Genomic DNA, 20,489 nt, shown 5'->3' with positions numbered 1-20,489 from the left:
CTCTCTCTAATTCTCTCTTTCTCTCTTTCTTTCTCTCTCTCGGAGGACCTGAGGCCTAGGACCATGCCTCAGGACTACCTGGCATGATGACTCCTTGCTGTCCCCAGTCCACCTGGCCGTGCTGCTGCTCCAGTTTCAACTGTTCTGCCTGCGACTATGGAACCCTGACCTGTTCACCGGGCGTGCTACCTGTCCCAGACCTGCTGTTTTCAACTCTCTAGAGACAGCAGGAGCGGTAGAGATACTCTTAATGATCGGCTATGAAAAGCCAACTGACATTTACTCCTGAGGTGCTGACTCGACAACTACTGTGATGATTATTATTTGACCATGCTGGTCATTTATGAACATTTGAACATCTTGGCCATGTTCTGTTATAACCTCCACCCGGCACAGCCAGAAGAGGACTGGCCACCCCTCATAGCCTGATTCCGCTCAAGGTTTTTTCCTAGGTATTGGCCTTTCTAGGGAGTTTTTCCTAGCCACCGTGCTTCTACACCTGCATTGCTTGCTGTTTGGGGTTTTAGGCTGGGTTTCTGTACAGCACTTTGAGATATCAGCTGATGTAAGAAGGTCTATATAAATACATTTGATTTGATTTGATCAGTGGCTGTAATGAAAAGAGAAAAAAACAAATTGTCAGAATGCCTCAACACATTTTTTTGTAGAGTTCACAGGTGTGAAGTAGTCTATAAATACAGACTGTAGAGATGTTGGGTTGTCACTAAGGTATTACAGTAACTGCAAGTGGATGTGCTCCCAAGTTCTCTTCATATGCACCATCCCATCTGTCTAAGGTGAAGAGTTAGTTGAAGACTTTTCGAAACAAAACATTTTAATAATTGAACATCCAGTTTTTATCAGTGGATGTTTATGTTGCGTCTAGGGAGTGTGGTCACCCCATCATGGTCATGCTCATTGCTGTGGACCGCGTGCCTGTCTCTCATCCTCCTATGGAGCTGTGGTCTGTCCCAGGCCTCCATGTAATTACTCCAGAGGTATAACCTGCTCTCACACTCTCCCGACAGCTGCTGCTAATTCTGATAACCACAGTAATACCGAATGTTTAATGGAATGGGATCTGATAAAAACGTGGTATTTTGAAAGTGGATTTTTTTGGTGTGTTTTCTTTTGTAGCTTAGTGCTGTTCTGCTTACAGTGTACCACTGCCACCCGTAAGTTAAAAAAATCATGGAATCAGACAAATAAAAAGGTAACACAGCCTACCACTGTTGTCCCAGTGGGTTGGCAGAGGAGCCCTGCCTGCCCGGGGCTAATGTATGTCTAACACTTTCACAGTGACTGGTGCTGCAGGCGATGATGGGACGACTTGCCCATCTTCTCTACTTCTGAGGGTGTTTGTGTTTATCTGACCTAAAGGGCTCTTCATGCTAGATCTGCTTCTCTCAAGGTGAAACATGTGTTCCATGAGGCTTTTTGGTCCCAGCCTATACCCTGTAGGGACAAGAGGAACTCAACCATGAAGTAAGTGTGATCTCAACACTGGAGGGTAAATACAGGATCAAGCCGAAATGTTTTAAACACATCTGTCCTGTCTGGCATATGAGAACAGTCACTTACCCTTTTTATCTGCAGGTTGACATGTATTGTCATGAATCTTTACCTGGAGGCAGAATTGAGCTTGCAGGGCCAGCTGCAAAGTCAACATGGTCTATATTGTAAAAATGAAAACAAAAATGAGGTTTTTGGTCTTCATTTAAGGTTCAGGTTAGGAATTAGGGTTAGCGCTGTGGTTAAGGTAAGGGTTAAGGTTAGGGTTACGTTTACGTTTAAAATCGGATTTTATGGCTTTGTGGATGTGCCAGTTATAGGGACAGCTCTGCGGAGCTGCCTCCAGAACAAGATTCATGACAATAAATGCCAACCTGCTTTTTATCTCCATTTCATGTCAACAGGTACAGTGGGGCAAAAAAGTATTTAGTCAGCCACCAATTGTGCAAGTTCTCCCACTTAAAAAGATGAGAGAGGCCTGTAATTTTCATCATAGGTACACTTCAACTATGACAGACAAAATGAGAAAAAACAATTCAGAAAATCACATTGTAATTTATTTGCAAATTATGGTGGAAAATAAGTATTTGGAAAAAAACAAAAGTTTATCTCAATACTTTGTTGTATACCCGTTGTTGGCAATGACAGAGGTCAAACGTTTTCTGTAAGTCTTCACAAGGTTTTCACACACTGTTGCTGGTATTTTGGCCCATTCCTCCATGCAGATCTCCTCTAGAGCAGTGATGTTTTGGGGCTGTTGCTGGGCAACATGGACTTTCAACTCCCTCCAAAGATTTTCTATGGGGTTGAGATCTGTAGACTGGCTAGGCCACTCCAGGACCTTGAAATGCTTCTTACGAAGCCACTCCTTCGTTGCCCGTGTGTTTGGGATCATTGTCATGCTGAAAGACCCAGCCACGTTTCATCTTCAATGCCCTTGCTGATGGAAGGAGGTTTTCACTCAAAATCTCACAATACACGGCCCCATTCATTCTTTCCTTTACAAGGATCAGTCGTCCTGGTCCCCAAAGCATGATGTTTCCACCCCCATGCTTCACAGTAGGTATGGTGTTCTTTGGATGCAACTCAGCATTCTTTGTCCTCCAAACATGACGAGTTGAGTTTTTACCAAAAAGTTATATTTTGGTTTCATCTGACCATATGACATTCTCCCAATCTTCTTCTGGATCATCCAAATGCTCTCTAGCAGACTTCAGACGGGCCTGGACATGTACTGGCTTAAGCAGAGGGACACGTCTGGCACTGCAGGATTTGAGTCCCTGGCGGCGTAGTGTGTTACTGATGGTAGGCTTTGTTACTTTGGTCCCAGCTTTCTGCAGGTCATTCACTAGGTGTGGTTCTGGGATTGCTGCTCACCGTTCTTGTGATCATTTTGACCCCACGGGGTGAGATCTTGCGTGGAGCCCCAGATCGAGGGAGATTATCAGTGGTCTTGTATGTCTTCCATTTCCTAATAATTGCTCCCACACAGTTGATTTCTTCAAACCAAGCTGCTTACCTATTGCAGATTCAGTTTTCCCAGCCTGGTGCAGGTCTACAATTTTGGTTCTGGTGTCCTTTGACAGCTCTTTGGTCTTGGCCATAGTGGAGTTTGTAGTGTGACTGTTTGAGGTTGTGGACAGGTGTCTTTTATACTGATAACAAGTTCAAACAGGTGCCATTAATACAGGTAATGAGTGGAGGACAGAGGAGCCTCTTAAAGAAGAAGTTACAGGTCTGTGAGAGCCAGAAATCTTGCTTGTTTGTAGGTGACCAAATACTTATTTTCCACCATAATTTGCAAATAAATTCATAAAAAATCCTACAATGTGATTTTCTGGATTTTTTTTCTCATTTTGTCTGTCATAGTTGAAGTGTACCGATGATGAAAATGACAGGCCTCTCTCATCTTTTTAAGTGGGAGAACTTGCACAATTGGTGGCTGACTAAATACTTTTTTTGCCCCACTGTAAATGCACGTACAAAGACATGCTCTTCAAGGTGGGAGCGTCATTCCAAAGGAGGCGGTGACAAGTGCGTTGGTCACGAGTTTGGCTTCTTCTGCTTTTCGTGAGTTAAACTGTGCCAAATCATGAAAATGTTGTGACAATTGTACATTTCAAGAAATCAATCATCCTGAACAATGGTTTATCACATCCGGCACATGTTAATGTTGCATAAAAACCCATGGCTTGTGTATGTTCTGTAGGCCAAATAATCAAACTTTGTGGCCTAGTAATGTCAGCGGCTGTTGACAGAGTGTGGCTACAGGGTCGTCTACAAGCTCAGCCCAGAGCTGGAGTGTTGGGCCTATAGCTGGAGTGGTTGATTATCCAGCCTTCTATGCCTCTGTCTGCAGAATATATAGAGAGCAAGAACTGTCAATATTACCTTCATAGATGGTAAGTCTACTGTACAGCTTCACATTGATACAAAATCTTTCCCTAATGAAATAAGTCTAATATAGTTTTTCTTCCGGGACCTAATTGCTGTACTTGCATACAGTTCCAGTGTATTGGGTTCAATCTAAGTTCATTCAGAGAGTGATCTTATCTGTTCTGATGTTCAATTGTTAATGCTCGCTCAAGAATGAGATTGCTCATAAATGGTTGGTTGTTGCATCTTTTTGTCTTAAAGACATTTTTATATTTCATATGTATATGCTTGTAAAATAAATGTTATTATTATTTTTCCATTAAAGAGCTCCCTCTTACATAGCCCTGATGTTCTTCTTCCATACACAACATTGTCTTCCAACATAACCGCTAGAATGACATGACCTACTTCTATTGAAAATCAGACAAAAACAAACCTTTGTCTTAACAGATGGAAAACCATACCTTATAAATAATAATATCAATTTAAATGTACATTTAGTTGAAAGGTACATTACATTTAGTTTGGATCAAATTGTATTTAATGTGCTCTACCATCACTGATTTTTCTGATAAGTTCTTTATTGAGGAAAATGTACTACAACTGTGATATGTGATTGTCTCACCTAGCTATCTTAAGACAACTGTAAGTCGCTCTGGATAAGAGTGTCTGCTAAATGACTACAATGTAATGTAAATGTGATTCAGTATGAGCCAGTGAAGCTTGATCATTATTCTGTTAGCATAGAACAGATCTAGTGAAACAAATTCGACATCTGGCAAACAAGCACATTACATTTACTCTAGCCCTGATCAGAATAATCAACTAACCTAAATCAAATCAAATCAAATCTTATTAGTCACACACACATGGTTAGCAGTAGTTAATGTGAGTGTAGTGAAATGCTTGTGCTTCTAGTTCCGACAGCGCAGTAATATCTAACAAGTAATCTAACAATTTCCAACAACTACCTAATACAAACAAATCTAAATGGGTGAATGAGAATATAAATATATGGATGAGCGATGGCCGAGCGGCATAGGCAAGGTGCAATAGATGGTATAAAATACAGTATATACTGTACATATGATATGAGTAATGTAAGATATGTAAACATTATTAAAGTGGAATTATTTAAAGTGGCAATGTTTAAAGTGACTAGTGATCCATTTATTAAAGTGGCCAGTGATTGGGTCTCAATGTAGGCAGCAGCCTCTCTGAGTTAGTGATTGCTGTTTAGCAGTCTGATGGCCTTGAGATAGAAGCTGTTTTTCAGTCTCTCGGTCCCAGCTTTGATGCACCTGTACTGACCTCGCCTTCTGGATGATAGTGGTGTGAACAGGCAGTGGCTTGGGTGGTTGTTGTCCTTGATGATCTTTTTGGCCTTTCTGTGACATCCGGTGCTATAGGTGTCATGGAGGGCAAGTAGTTTGGCCCCGGGGAAGCGTTGTGCAGACCGCACCACCCTCTGGAGAGCCTTGCAGTTGAGGGCAGTGCAGTTGCCATACCAGGCTGTGATACAGCCCGACAGGATGCTCTCAATTGTGCATCTGTAAAAGTTTGTCAAGGTTTTGGGTGACAAGCCATATTCCTTCAGCCTCCTGAGGTTGAAGAGGTGCTGCTGTGCCTTCTTCACCACACTGTCTGTGTGGGTGGACCATTTCAGTTTGTCTCTGATGTGTACGCCGAAGAACTTAAAACTTTCCACCTTCTCCACTGCTGTCCCTTCGATGTAGATAGGGAGGTGCTCCCTCTGCTGTTTCCTGAAGTCCATAATCATCTGCTTTGTTTTGTTGGTGTTGAGTGAGAGGTTGTTTTCCTGACACTACACTCTGAATGCCCTCACCACCCCCCTGTAGGATGTCTTGTCGTTGTTGGTAATCAAGTGCACTACTGTTGGGTCGTCTGCAAACTTGATGACTGAGTTGGAGGTGTGCATGGCCATGCAGTCCTGAGTGAACAGGACGTACAGGAGGGGGCTGAGCAAGCACCCTTGTGGGGCCCAAGTGTTGAGGGTCAGTGAACTTGAGATGTTGTTTCCTACCTTCACCATCTGGGCGCGGCCCGTCAGAAAGTCCAAGACCCAATTTCCCAGGGCCTCCAGCTTGATGATGAGCTAGGAGGGAACTATAATGTTGAATGCTGAGCTGTAGTCAATGAACAGCATTCTTACATAGGTATCCCTCTTGTCCAGATGGGATAGGGCAGAGTGCAGTGTGATGGCGATTGCATCATCGGTAGACCTGTTGGGGTGGAATGCAAACTGAAGTGGTTTCGGTAAGGTGGCCGGTAAGGTGGGGGTGATATGAATCTTGACTAGTCTCTCAAAGCACTTCATGATGAAAGAAGGAAGTGCTATGGAGCGGTAGTCATTTAGTTCAGTTATCTTTACCTTCTTGGGTACAGAAACAATGGTGGCCATCTTGTAGCATGTGGGGACAGCAGACTGGGATAGGGAGTGATTGAATATGTCCGTAAACACACCAGCCAGCTGGTCTGCACATGCTCCGAGGACTAGGGATGTCGTCTGGGCCCGCAGCCTTGCGAGGGTTAACACGTTTAAATGTTTTACTCATGTTGGACACAGAGAAGGAGAGGGGGGGGGGGGGTGCAGTCCTTGTTAGCGAGCCGCGACTGTGTCTTATCCTCAAAGCGGGCAAAGAAGGTTTTTCGTTTGTCTAGAAGCGTGACGTCTGTGTCTGTGACGTAGTGGGTTTTCTTTTTGTAGTCCGTGATTTCCTGTAGACCCTGCCACATACGTCTTGTGTCTGAGCCGTTGAATTGGGACTTCACTTTATCCCTGTACTGACATTTCGCTTGTTTGATTGCATTTTGGAGGGAATTAACTACACTGTTTATATTCAGCCATATTCCCAGACCTCTTTCCATGGTTAAATGTGGTGGTTTACGCTTTCAGTTTTGCGTGAATGCCGCCATCCATCCATGGTTTCTGGTTAGGGTAGGCTTTAATAGTCACAGTGGGTACAACATTTCTTCTTTATAAACTCACTCACCGAGTCAGTGTATAAATCGAAGTTGTTATCAATCTCTTGGGAGATAATATGGCCGACATTTGATTGTAAGGAATTCTAGGTCGAGTGAGCAGAAGGACTTGAGTTCCTGTATGTTGTTATGATTACACCATGAGTCGTTAATCATGAAGCATACACCCCTAGAGTTTATCTCTGTCAGCGCGATGCATGGAGAAGCCCGGTGGCTGAACAGATTCTGACAACATATCCCAAGAGAGCCATGTTTCCGTGAAACAGAGAATGTTTCAATCTCTGATGTCTCTCTTGAAGGCAACCCTTGCTCGAATTTCATCTACCTTGTTGTCAAGAGACTGGATATTGGCGAGTAGTATACTCGGGAGTGGTGGGCGATGTGCACGTCTATGGAGCTTGACCACGAGGCCGCTCGGTCTGCCCCTTCTGCAGTGCCGTTGTTTTGGGTCGGCTTCTGGGATTAGGTCCATTGTCCTGGGTGGTGGTCCAAACAGAGGATCCGCTTTGGGATCGTAATGTTGGTAAATTGAAGTCACTATTATATCCAATAGTTCTTCCCGGCTGTATGTAATAAGACTTAAGATTTCCTGTGGTACCAATGTAATACATAAAAAAACAAATACTGCATAGTTTCCTAAGGACTCGAAGCGAGGCGACCATCTTTGCCGACGCCATCTTGCACTAAGTACCTACCACCATCTTGGGGAAACTACAAGTAGACGAAAAAGAGAAGGCATGCAGATGTGAGCCCAAAAGAGACAATGGAAACAATATATTTCTAGCAAAACATGATTTATTGTATGCTGTAAAAAAGAACTACAAATATACAGTAGTACAATTGGTGCAGTGCACTGTGCAGCACAGCTGTGGAAAGTCTTGAGCACAAGTACTACATTTCAGTAAATCACACAACACTTATATAAGTTTGTACTTCATACATTCATTACACTACAGATAATCAAATGCCCCATACATTTATCAGAAGAGACAAATCTAGTCTTACTTAATGAATGAACATAAAATAGTACATTTCACCCGGAACATTGGCATCGAGCCAATTGGCAAAATGTATACTGTATATCTTTCCCGTAGTCTTAGTGACTCAGCACCACTGTGTTTGTCTCTGCATAACACTTTTATATAACACATTTATCTACTAGCTTGGTATCAAGTTGGCTCCAGGGCCAGGGTTCAGGAGCTAAGCCACGGGTGCAGGAGACACTGGGCAGCACTGGCCCTCCTCTCCGGCTGGAAGTCCAACATATGCAACAGGAAGTCAGAGAACAGAGAGGCCTCCTTCAGCATGAAGTGGTACTTCTCCACCAACACCTCATATAGACCCCAGGGTCGCATCACTCCGATATGACGCATGTCACCTGGGAGAACACATAATAGAAAGGGGGAAAGACAGTGGAGGTAAGTACAAGAGAGCTTTGTGACTTGGAAAGAAAATGTATTCTTTGTAGGTTTGACTTCACAAAAAAAGTACACTATGATTTGTCAAAATGAGATTCTGCAAGGGGGCCTCCCGAGTGGCGCAGCGGTCTAAGGCACTGCATCGCAGTGCTTGAGGCGTCACTACAGATCCTGGTTCGATCCTAGGCTGTGTCACAGGAGACCCATGAGGCGGCACACAATTGGCCCAGCGTCGTCCGGGTTAGGGGAGGGTTTGGCCAGCCAGGTTTTCCTTGACCCATTGCACTCTCAAGGTGACCCATAGCGACTCAAGGTGTCAGGCCGGGCACCTGCAAGCTGACTTTGGTTGCCAGCTGGACGGTGTTTCCTCCGACACATTGGTGCGGCTGTGCTCTTTGACTTGGCATCTTTCCCAGGGTATGGACAGCAGTGTGGCTTGGCAGGGTTGTGTTTCCTCTGAAACGCATATCTCTCGACCTTCATCTCTCCCGAGTCCTTAGGGGAGTTGCGGTGATGGGACAAGACTGTAGTTACCAATTGGTTATCACGAAATTGGGGAGAAAATTGGGTAAAAGTACCACAACAAAATAAAAAAATATAAAATAATGAGAATCTGCAACATTTACATCAAAAAGTCCTTTCTCTACGTTGAAACAATTGATGATTTTCAAAGCAAATCCTTCACTCACCTTTGCTATTGAAGTACTCCATGGAATTCTTGCCAGACAAGGCTACTGCTGCAGGGACTTTACCAAGGAGCTCTATTATGTGAGCGATGTGGTCTGGAGGGAACAGAACCAAAACCTCACTGGATAAACAATTATGCAAAAGTCACAAAGTGGACTCCAATGTTATCTCCATTGAATCCTATGTCAATATTTGTCATGCCTAATATCGACATACCTTCCTCTAAAGAAAAGGTCTTCCCAGCTTTGGGCTCAAATAATGAATCCCCAGTGACCAACTCAAAAGCCTAGAATAAAAAGAAGAAGAATTGAATTGCCTGGAACTATTCTGTAGTGGCATCTATCTTATAAGCTTAGTGCTAAAGGAGTGGGTGAATTTGTCTTGCTGGTAGACTGGAAGGGTAACTGAACGGCACAAGAGTAAAGTGATGCAAGTGAATCAGAGGAGGACGGAGATAACATGGTTTTACTTCAGTGAAGCTGTAAACTGATGCAGACTATAAGTGTTGTTGCGGGTGTGTTGGTGGTATGGTGGTTGTCTCTCTTACCATGCAGGCTACACTCCAGATGTCTGCTGGTGGGCCATAGTCAGAGCCCAATAGAACCTCTAGTGAGCGGTACTGACGGGTCTGAATCTCCTCACAGAAATGTTTGTACTGGAATGTCACACAGAGCAAAGGCAGCGTGTGAAATAAAGTCCTGACCCCAGGGCAGTATCCCACATTAGTTACTCTTATTTTGTAACCAACTACTGAATACGAATGGCAACGGTTCATAAAGATGTCGGAATTCCGATATGATGTCAATGTTTTAGCGCTTTCCACTGAGTTTTTATAAACTATGGCGTGCAACATGGTTCCACGCACCAATAAATCAGCACAATCTACTTTTGCGGGTTTTGAAATTGGCTGCTTCTTGGAGCTAAAATTGGGTCATGTTTACTGTGCTAATGACTACACAAAAAAAGAGTAACAGAGAGCAATGTACAACATGAAATTAGTAAATGAGGCATTTGTAGTAATTGCATGGGCGACGCTATTTCACAATCGCTGACTGACTGATCATACCCACCACCCAACAGGAGCTTCCCAGGTCAGCAATCTTTACTGTGATTTTCTTCAGACTGATGGGAGTGACCAGGTCCTTCTCTGAATAGACAGTAAGAGATAAACAACATACAGTACAGGGAGGGTTATGATCTGATTTAAACACTTCAACAGCATACTGGACACAGACAATCTGAAGTGACATAGAAACAGAATACTAGCCTTGATGTACAGTAAACAGATTCATTTTCTGGTCCATTCAGTCATGTGACTTTACAGAGTTCTATAACACCTGTAGCTGGACAGTGAACACTACCTGCTGTGCTCCTTGACTTGGCATCTTTCCCAGGGTATGGACAGGCACTGCCCCCTGCTGTCTGTTTTGGGTTCTGTTCCTCCAAACATAACAGTATATTCTCAGGCTTGATGTCTGTGTGGATGATTTTACATTGAGTGTGCAGGTAGTCCAATGCCTGAAGAACCTACAGGGAAAGAGTGATGGCACTGTGAACTCCAACTACTCCTGCATCAAACTAAAGATGCATCCATTAGTGTAGTGATTCGATAATGACAGCCCAAATGTTTCTACTCATCTCGTACTATGAACTCTGTCACTCTTTTACCTGAGCAATGACCTGTTTGACCCAAGACAGCGATAGCCCTGGGTTTCCAAAACAGACTTGCCAACAGCGGAGGTCTGGTCCCAGCAGCTCCAGCACTAGGCATACATCTTCACACAGGAGGTCAAGGAACCAAACACGCTCCCTACGGTGTCAAATGTTGCTGCAGGTTTGTGTGTGTGTGTGTGTGTATGTCATGACTATGCAGTCTGAGAAAGGATACGAACCCCGTTGACCCCAGCTATCTTAAACTCATCCAGCAATTGGACAATCCTCCGGCTTTGGAGGTGACGAACAGTGGGACCACTGGCCTGAGGGGGAGAGGGGCAGAGGCGGGTGAGAGAGGTTAAAGTCAGGGTCCGGACTATACTGGTCGAGTACTTGTTTAAATAGAGAGAGCTGGGTCTGTATGAGACAAGGGAGACAAATAATGAACCATGAAAGCCTGGGTGGATGTGAATAAGTGGTAGTGACAGATAAATAACAAAAAGTGTAATTCATGTACAGTGCCTTGCGAAAGTATTCGGCCCTCTTGAACTTTGCGACCTTTTGCCACATTTCAGGCTTCAAACATAAAGATATAAAACTGTATTTTTTTGTGAAGAATCAACAACAAGTGGGACACAATCATGAAGTGGAACGACATTTATTGGATATTTCAAACTTTTTTAACAAATCAAAAACTGAAAAATTGGGCGTGCAAAATTATTCAGCCCCTTTACTTTCAGTGCAGCAAACTCTCTCCAGAAGTTCAGTGATGATCTCTGAATGATCCAATGTTGACCTAAATGACTAATGATGATAAATACAATCCACCTGTGTGTAATCAAGTCTCCGTATAAATGCACCTGCACTGTGATAGTCTCAGAGGTCCGTTAAAAGCGCAGAGAGCATCATGAAGAACAAGGAACACACCAGGCAGGTCCGAGATACTGTTGTGAAGAAGTTTAAAGCCGGATTTGGATACAAAAAGATTTCCCAAGCTTTAAACATCCCAAGGAGCACTGTGCAAGCGATAATATTGAAATGGAAGGAGTATCAGACCACTGCAAATCTACCAAGACCTGGCCGTCCCTCTAAACTTTCAGCTCATACAAGGAGAAGACTGATCAGAGATGCAGCCAAGAGGCCCATGATCACTCTGGATGAACTGCAGAGATCTACAGCTGAGGTGGGAAACTCTGTCCATAGGACAACAATCAGTCGTATATTGCACAAATCTGGCCTTTATGGAAGAGTGGCAAGAAGAAAGCCATTTCTTAAAGATATCCATAAAAAGTGTCGTTTAAAGTTTGCTACAAGCCACCTGGGAGACACACCAAACATGTGGAAGAAGGTGCTCTGGTCAGATGAAACCAAAATTGAACTTTTTGGCAACAATGCAAAACGATATGTTTGGCGTAAAAGCAACACAGCTGAACACACCATCCCCACTGTCAAATATGGTGGTGGCAGCATCATGGTTTGGGCCTGCTTTTCTTCAGCAGGGACAGGGAAGATGGTTAAAATTGATGGGAAGATGGATGGAGCCAAATACAGGACCATTCTGGAAGAAAACCTGATGGAGTCTGCAAAAGACCTGAGACTGGGACGGAGATTTGTCTTCCAACAAGACAATGATCCAAAACATAAAGCAAAATCTACAATGGAATGGTTCAAAAATAAACATATCCAGGTGTTAGAATGGCCAAGTCAAAGTCCAGACCTGAATCCAATCGAGAATCTGTGGAAAGAACTGAAAACTTCTGTTCACAAATGCTGTCCATCCAACCTCACTGAGCTCGAGCTGTTTTGCAAGGAGGAATGGGAAAAAATGTCAGTCTTTCGATGTGCAAAACTGATAGAGACATACCCCAAACGACTTACAGCTGTAATCGCAGCAAAAGGTGGCGCTACAAAGTATTAACTTAAGGGGGCTGAATAATTTTGCACGCCCAATTTTTCAGTTTTTGATTTGTTAAAAAAGTTTTAAATATCCAATAAATGTCGTTCCACTTCATGGTTGTGTCCCACTTGTTGTTGATTCTTCACAAAAAAATACAGTTTTATATCTTTATGTTTGAAGCCTGAAATGTGGCAAAAGGTCGCAAAGTTCAAGGGGGCCGAATACTTTCGCAAGGCACTGTATGCCCTATTGCCCTTAGAGAAGAGTTAGTGGTGAGGATGAGAAAGTGATAGAGGAAGCAGAGAAAGAGAAATGAAGAGAGACAAGAAGGGAGACTCACACAGCGTAGCAGAGTCAATTCGTCTTGCCCAGCCTGTGTGAATCCTTCTCCACTCTTCAAAACCTTCACGGCCACTCGCCTGCCCAATCTGCACATACAGAGACTGTTTTAATCACACTAGAGCTTTTCCTATATGACAAGAAGAAGATATTTGAGTAAATCCTCACACAGCAACATAGTGAATGAACCTGAGGTCCAAGCAGAGCCATACAGTGGAGAAGTATCCCCAGCCCAACTTAGACAGAACCTGGTATCTCCTGTTGAAGGTGTCTCCAATGTGAACAGGGTGGTACCCCCCTATTGAAACATACAGGATGATAGCAAATAGTTATTACTCCAACTTTTTATTTTTTTTACATTTTATTTAACCGTTACTTAACCAGGTAGGCCAGTTGAGAACAAGTTCTCATTTCCAACTGCGACCTGGCCAAGATAAAGCAAAGCAGTGCGACAAAAACAACAACACAGAGTTACACATAAACAAACGTACAGTCAATAACACAATAGAAAAATCTATGAAAGGTGTGTGCAAATGTAGAAGAATAGGGAGGTAAGGCAGTAAAAAGTAGAGATACTGGGGTGCAAAAGAGCAAGAGAATAAATAACAATATGGGGATGAGGTAGATGGGTGTGGTATTTACAGATTGGCTGTGTACAGGTACAGTGATTGGAAAGCTGCTCTGACAGCTGATGCTTAAAGTTAGAGAGGGAGATATTTGATTTTTGCAATTCGTTCCAGTCATTGGCAGCAGAGAACTGGAAGGAAAAAAGTAAGCGGCCAAAGTCGCCAAAGGCGGCCAAAGTAAGTGTTGGCTTTGGGGATGACCAGTGAAATATACCTGCTGGAGCGTGTGCTACAGGTGGGTGTTGCTGGTGACCAGTGTGCTGAGATAAGACGGGGCTTTACCTAGCAAAGACTTATAGATGACCTGGAGCCAGTGGGCTTGGCGACGAATATGTAGTGAGGGCCAGCCAACGAGAGCATACAGGTCGCAGTGGTGCTTTATTTTGTAAATGACATCGCCGAAGTCAAGGATCGGTAGGATAGTCAGTTTTACAAGGGTATGTTTGGCAGCATGAGTGAAGGAGGCTTTGTTGCAAAAAAGGAAGCCAAATCTAGATTTAATTTTGGATTGGCGATGCTTAATGTGAGTCTGGAAGGAGAGTTTACAGTCTAACCAGACACCTAGGTATTTGTAGTTGTCCACATATTCTAAGTCAGAACTGTCCAGAGTAGTGATGCTAGTCGGGCGGGCGGGTGCGGGCAGCAATCGGTTGAAGAGCATGCATTTCGTTTTACTAGCATTTAAAACCAGGCCACGGAAGGCCTCCAACTACTGTATTTACTGTGTAAACACAGTACTCAACACAAACAGACTATGTGTATGCTGGAAAGGAGTGAATAGGACAACAAGATATGTAAGGAGAAAGACAGATTGAGTAGACCCATATCAGACCATGGCAGTATTCTCGGGGGTCCTCTCTGTCCAGTGACTCCTCTGGCTCTAGCTGTTCCAAACGATTCAGCTTATCAAGTCCATTGGATGTCCCAGGTTTACTGCGCAAACAAACACACACATGCTAATACACTTACACAAAGACACACACTGTCTACATACTGTGCACACACTGTCAACCTATCTGATCCCACACAGGGCAGAGATGTGACCCCTCTGTGGCTAAGTCAGTGTTGGGTTGCTGGGAGCAGACAGGGTGAGACTACTTTTAGACACTTCCTTGGGTGTTCACATGGATACCCAGCTGACAGGACTCAGAATGGGTCTCAGACATTTAATAGACATGCCACTATAGTCTACAGCCAGATGGACTACATGCGGTGGCAACCCGTCATTCAAGGCAGGTGGGGTAGAGCCCCACCTGTTTTGAGCGGCACATTTAAAAAAAAAAATCTAAATAAAGTTGACAATCTACTGGCAAATCCTTTTTAATCCATGTCGTATGAAGAGAAATAACGAAGAGAAATTATAGAAAAAATGTTTCGGTGCTCATCGGCCATTGGACATAAACATTACACAACAGGGTAGAAATCGCAAATTGAACAATGAGTGGTTTGGAAAGAATCAGTGACAATGGCTAACTGCAAGCATAGCAAATAAATCACTAGCCTGCTATTCAGTGCAGTGGCCCTGTGTCCCAACTCTGGGATTAAGTGTCTATTTTCCAAGTTTAAAATGATAAACATTCAACATTGGCCATGCTGTCAATGGAGCATGATTTGGGCCGCACTCAAAACAACTGTTAACTCAGAACTGCAAAAACTTGACTTCAGTGAGTTCAAGACAACTGGGAATTCCGGAAAAAAAACTAGCTCCGACTGGGAAATACATTTTCAGCATTTACATTTTGAACCGTCATTGTAAGTCAGGAACTTGGGCATCTTTCTAGAGCTACGACCTAAAGATCAATGATGTCATCATGATTCAACCCAGTTGTCTTGAAAGCACCATAAATCCAGAGAAAGCCAGACTTTGATGACAAAATTTGCCCATGAAGGACTGCCATGCCACCTTCCTGTTCAAGTGAGCACAGCACAACAAGGTGAGTCCAAAAACGTCTTGTATGCTGCTGCAAAAATTACATAATATGCCAGGGAGATATGTATACTGTAGCTAAGAAAGTAATACTAAGTGTATGTTGTGTAGTAAGCTGTTAGTAGCCCATGTGCCTCACCCTGGCAATAAATGAGGCTGAATGAACTGTTTCGCTGCCAGACAAGGCTCCACTGATAGCCAGGTGTAGCAGTGGTAAGATGTTGGGACAGCTTTTTGTAGGATCTAACAGTTTGTGGGCACCGTTTGTCACCGTTATAGTGCCATTAATGTATTGTTTAGTATTGTGTTGTGTAGTGGCTTTGCTGGCAAGCATCCCACGTATTATTATTTTTTTGCCCCACCAAGATTTACATGCTAAAATCAGCAATGACTACATGTACCTCACTGTGACCCTCTGTAAAAGAGGCAAAGGTCAAATTCATTAGGATATGCTGTATCAGGTTAGTGTACTATAAATATTGTCTTGTCTGTCAATTATTGCTCCTTTTCTGAATAATTTATTTATAGTCAAATATCCTCTCCAGGACAGTCTCTCAGAATGTTGTGGCTCCAGTTCAGAGCGTGGATATTGGCCCAGGTCCTTGACACTATGACAGACCCAGTGAAACTCTAAACTGACATTCACCTCCAGAGGCACTAAAATAATGCACACATTCTCATTGTGTGCCAGGCGAGCTATACATGGAGCCGCTGTCTCTTTGGCCGTGGAAAAAAAGGTTAGGGTCAAGCTATAAATTGGTTTCCATTTACTGAGGCAAACATCTAGTCTGGGTACAAGTCTTTTTTAGCTAACATTCCACTTCTTGCCTCTCCATGTCATTGCCACAGAGACTGGCATTGAGGCAATGTCAATGTTCAATATGCAGCTGGGTTTATGGCAGAATTGCTCATTGGTCGATGGAAATAATAACATTCCTATTTTCCATGAAAACATGTGGAACCTCGAAAATAGAATTAGAATTATAACAAAGTCAAAAACAAACATTTAGCTGTTAACTAGGCAAGTTATTGTATTTTGAGGCTTACAATCAAACCAGCCAGGTTTTGTGATTGGAATTGCAGTATGTATTTAGTTTGAGAAGTTAGACTTCACAGCTAGCAATTTTTGACACAAAAAAAATGTTTGCTTAGCAACCAGGTACCAACATGTTCTGTGGTGAAAAATAGTTATCCAGTACCAATTAAGTGATGATGCCCTCGAAGCCAGTGTTTGGAGGATATATTGTTGCCAATATATCCTCCAAACACTGGCTTCGAGGGCATTATCACTTTTATACAACGGGTTACCAACATATTAAAATAATGATTGACATATTTTAATTAAAAACATTTTATGAATTTATTCATACTATTTCATCCTTCCACAAGATATAGTCCTGAAGATATAGTCCCGTCACAAATCTAGGGCTGGTCGTTCATTCTATCGGTTCAGTTGCTAGATACGCAACCAAGTCGTTCAGTCTTTTTGTTCTGTATCTATGGACGCGACCCAGTCGTTCGTTCGAGATGTTCCATTGCCATACAGGCTGGCAACGTTCTTATCTCTTGATTGCTAGATAGCCAACTACGGCTAATTTACAGTCGCGTCAAAAAGCCAGAATAACAGCAAAGTAGCTTAATTTGCTTTGTTTAAGCTGTTTTCTATAGACATTTGGATACATCCCTAACAATGAGTTGATGAGGTGTGATTTTGTCTGGCATAAAACATGTGCTCACTCGTCCCGATTCCAGACTCGTTCATTACTATGGTACAAGTGGAGATCGAATTTGAATATTGAAATAATGTTGCAAATGTTGGAGAGACAGACAGCAAAGTTTATACAAATATGTTGAAAACTAAATGTTCGTCTAAAATAAACGTGAGATAATGTTTAGATGATTTTTATAGTGGAGATCATGTTTATAAATAGCTGATTAGACAGTGGATTGCACAGTCAGATGGAACAGAGTAAATAGACATTTTAGCGTCATAGATTTAGCCGGTGGTAACTTGTGGAATAGACACCGGCTGGAATGCGGTTTTAATCAATCAGCATTCAGGATTAGGCCCACCCATTGTAAAACATTTGGATAATCGTTGTGATTGGAGGATAGCTGTGAGGGTTATCGAATCAGGATCAGCTCCTCTGTTCTCCTCAATCTCAGTAATGATAGAATGTTCATATTTGAAGATGACAGAAAGGCTGGTCTCCTTGTCAATGACAAGGAGTGGAATGTTAGCTAAAGAGACTGGCACCAGGCTAGCTAACAACCACACACAGGGTTAAAGTCCTCTGGTTAAGACCTGCTCCTCAAAAATATTTCTTAATTAAAAAGATACCAAACTTCCACTCATTGACTTTGTGACTTGCTATGGGTAACAGGTGAGTCTCACTGACAATTTAGTGGGCAGCCAGGTTACTGGTTGAGAGGTGCACCTTTCAATTAGTAATAATCAAGTCAGTGTACTGTTCTAGATCTGGCATACTTAAAGTGAGAACAGATGATACTTACGTTTTTTGAGCCAACTGTACAGAAGTCTGAGCTGAGCACATATTCCTCTCCATGACTGAGTATACAGAGCCTGTATACAGTAGGACTCTGACTGCCTGTGACCAGTCAGCAGTGTTTATGTATGAGGAGCCGGACAGGTCTAAACATGGAAATCCCCAACCCCCCAACTCTCTCTCTGTCCTCTTCTTTTGCTCTTTCTTCCCTTCACCCCCACTCTGTATATCTCTCCACAGCTGTGAAAGGGTAGAGGGAAGAGGAAATGACAGCTGTGTGGGGTTACTAGGGAGTTTAACGACCCCAGTCCAACAGTTCATGATCTCACAGGAACGCCAGGGCACCCCTTTTCCCACCATGTGCAAATACCTGTACAGTATGATATATCAAAACAAGGAATAATAATAATACCTTTTCAATGCAAGTAACAAAATGCTTCACCTCATAAAAAATATAATTAGATAAAAGTACTAACAAAGAAACAAAGACAGTAGGAAGGAGAATGAAAAACATAAATTGAAATCATAAATTGAAAATCATGAATTGAAATCATACATGAAAAGCATCTTTATAAAAGTGTGTTTTCAGCAGAGATTTAAAAATAGGCACAAGCCTGATCTCCTCTGGTAGACAATTGCAAAGTCTAGGGGCCCTAATGCAAATGCCCAGTCTCCTGTCATTTTCAACCTAGACTTTGGAATGGTCAACAGTGCCCTGTCAGAGGATCTCAGGTTGTGTACTGGCTCACAGGGAGATAAAATATCTGAGATATAGGATGGGGCTAAACCAAGCCTTGAACATGATTACTAAAATGTTAACATCTATTCTAAAAGTGACGGGTGGCCAGTGTATGGAAATTTAAATAGTTGTGTTTAAATACACACACACACACACATCATATGCTGCTGCTACTCTGTTCTTTATTTCACTCTTATTATTAATCTCCTGATGCCTAGTCACTTTTCCCTGCCTTCATGTACATATCTACCTCAAATACCTCATACCCTGCACATTTACCTGGTACTGGTACTCCCTGTATATAGCTCCATTCTTGTGTATTTTGTTTTTTAATTATTATTAATTTTAAACTATACATAGTTGGGAAGGGCTCGTCAGCAAGCATTTCACAGTTAAGTATACACCCGTTCTATTCGGCGCGCATGTGACAAATACAATTTAATTTGTTTTCATATAGTTACATTTTCTGGTGCCTGTTAAAAACCAAGCTGCAGAATTTTGAACTAAGAGTTACAGTAATCTCGGCATGAGGAAGTAAAACCACGTAGCACAAGAGTATTGCACTGGACACGTGCTGTACACTGCATTAGATTTTTCCTTCTATGGTGCAGTCATAATGAGCTTTATCTAATTATATAATAAGCTATATCTGATTTGATCTAATTAGGAACAGTAAAAGTAGATATATGGGCTATAACAAACGAGTCTTGTGTCATTGAGTTCACTTCTGTCAGTTGCTTGATGGCTACCGTGGGAAGTGAAATTCGTACACTTTCATCAGTATGTTTCCACCCCACTCATGGAATTGGAGAGAGGGTAAAAATATCCACGGCCACGATACAGGGGAGAGCAGGGTGAGGTCTCAGGCATGGCTCTGCTCTTTGTGATTAATACTGGGCTGTTAACACTCTGCTCCAACACGCCACCCGAAGACACTTCAGAAACCGCAAGGCGCACAGCGATAAACTGAATGAAAGTTGATGGATCGGAGAGAAAGAGGCCCCCTGCTCGGTTTCAATAGCCTACACGACTGGGTTGACTGTTTAATTGGTCCAAGGTGACTTATGACCTTACTTATTGGTACATTTCAAATCAAGTTGTATTTGTCAAATGCGCCGAAAGCAACGGGTAGACCTTACCGTGAAATGCGTATTTACAAGCCCTTAATCCTTCATTTATGTGTCTTTAGGCTGTAGACCTAAATCAGGTCGAGAGAAATTTAAAAAATAATACAGTGCCTAGATATTATAGGCACGGGAAGTGAGATGATTCATAGGTGCAGGATTTATTGATGAAGCTGCAGAGAGTAATCCATGTGCGTAAACACTTTTATTTATTTTTTTACATGAAAAGGCACAGTGTCATAACAATATAAATATAATATATGTGATCAAAGGCAGGAACATTTTCAACAACAACGTGAGCTACAGTGGATATGGCTGGTTTCTGCCGGAGCGTTATGAAACGCTTTTGTAAAGTCAATGCGACAATATCGGCAAGAAACGTTTCAAAACACTTAACATGTTTCAGTAAGGGGCATGAGGACCCGGGAGTAACTCCTGTGAATAACACCCCACTAACCGTCCAGATCCACGATCGAGCGATGAAACAACGGAATACCCATTTGTTTTCAATAGAGATAAGTGAAGTGGGCGGGGGCATTGAGCGACGCATGTATGGGCGAGGAAGTATGAACAAGGCGGGACCTAAATTGCAGAAAGCAAATACTCTGCTATATCGCAGAGCGATGGACCAATCAAAGTTCAACATAGCAGTTGATCCCTAACCTGCTTGCTTGCAAGCGC

At 42.7% G+C, this 20,489-nt stretch overlaps 1 protein-coding gene across 5 annotated transcripts; it reads right to left on the bottom strand.

Annotated features, from left to right (window-relative positions):
* Positions 1-7,668: 7,668 nt before the first annotated feature.
* On the bottom strand, positions 7,669-18,213 carry si:ch211-220i18.4 (SRSF protein kinase 3). Of its 5 annotated transcripts, none has more exons than XM_090202644.1 (12): positions 17,953-18,213; positions 14,344-14,444; positions 13,075-13,183; positions 12,887-12,974; positions 10,885-10,972; positions 10,665-10,771; positions 10,358-10,523; positions 10,067-10,143; positions 9,544-9,651; positions 9,213-9,282; positions 8,999-9,091; positions 7,669-8,269 (listed from the first exon to the last, which is right to left on the bottom strand). In XM_090202644.1, the coding sequence occupies exons 1-12, from the start codon at positions 18,003-18,005 to the stop codon at positions 8,085-8,087; spliced, it is 1,245 nt and encodes a 414-aa protein (XP_090058770.1). In that variant the 5' UTR covers positions 18,006-18,213; the 3' UTR covers positions 7,669-8,084. The 5 variants fall into 5 exon arrangements, with proteins under 5 accessions (XP_090058770.1, XP_090058769.1, XP_090058771.1 ...); XM_090202643.1 differs by having other exon boundaries at positions 7,669-8,804; positions 13,054-13,183; positions 17,953-18,190; XM_090202645.1 differs by having other exon boundaries at positions 7,669-8,804; positions 17,953-18,188.
* Positions 18,214-20,489: the final 2,276 nt, after the last annotated feature.

The sequence above is a fragment of the Oncorhynchus mykiss genome, chromosome 16, assembly GCF_057628025.1.
Source record: "Oncorhynchus mykiss isolate SJ-2025 chromosome 16, ASM5762802v1, whole genome shotgun sequence".
NCBI lineage: Eukaryota > Metazoa > Chordata > Actinopteri > Salmoniformes > Salmonidae > Oncorhynchus > Oncorhynchus mykiss.
The sequence above is the reverse complement of the archived record's forward strand: the minus strand, read 5'-3'. Positions and strand labels throughout refer to the sequence as shown.

Excerpts from the sequence above, each read along its gene's own strand:
- si:ch211-220i18.4 (XM_021565735.3), bottom strand. The coding sequence starts at position 18,005 with ATGGAGAGGAATATGTGCTCAGCTCAGACTTCTGTACAGTTGGCTCAA. Across the intron at positions 13,184-14,343 it reads CCCCCGAGAATACTGCCATG|GGGGGTACCACCCTGTTCAC; the intron begins GTCTGATATGGG and ends ATGTTTCAATAG. Across the intron at positions 8,270-8,998 it reads GGAGTACTTCAATAGCAAAG|GTGACATGCGTCATATCGGA; the intron begins GTGAGTGAAGGA and ends GTGTTCTCCCAG.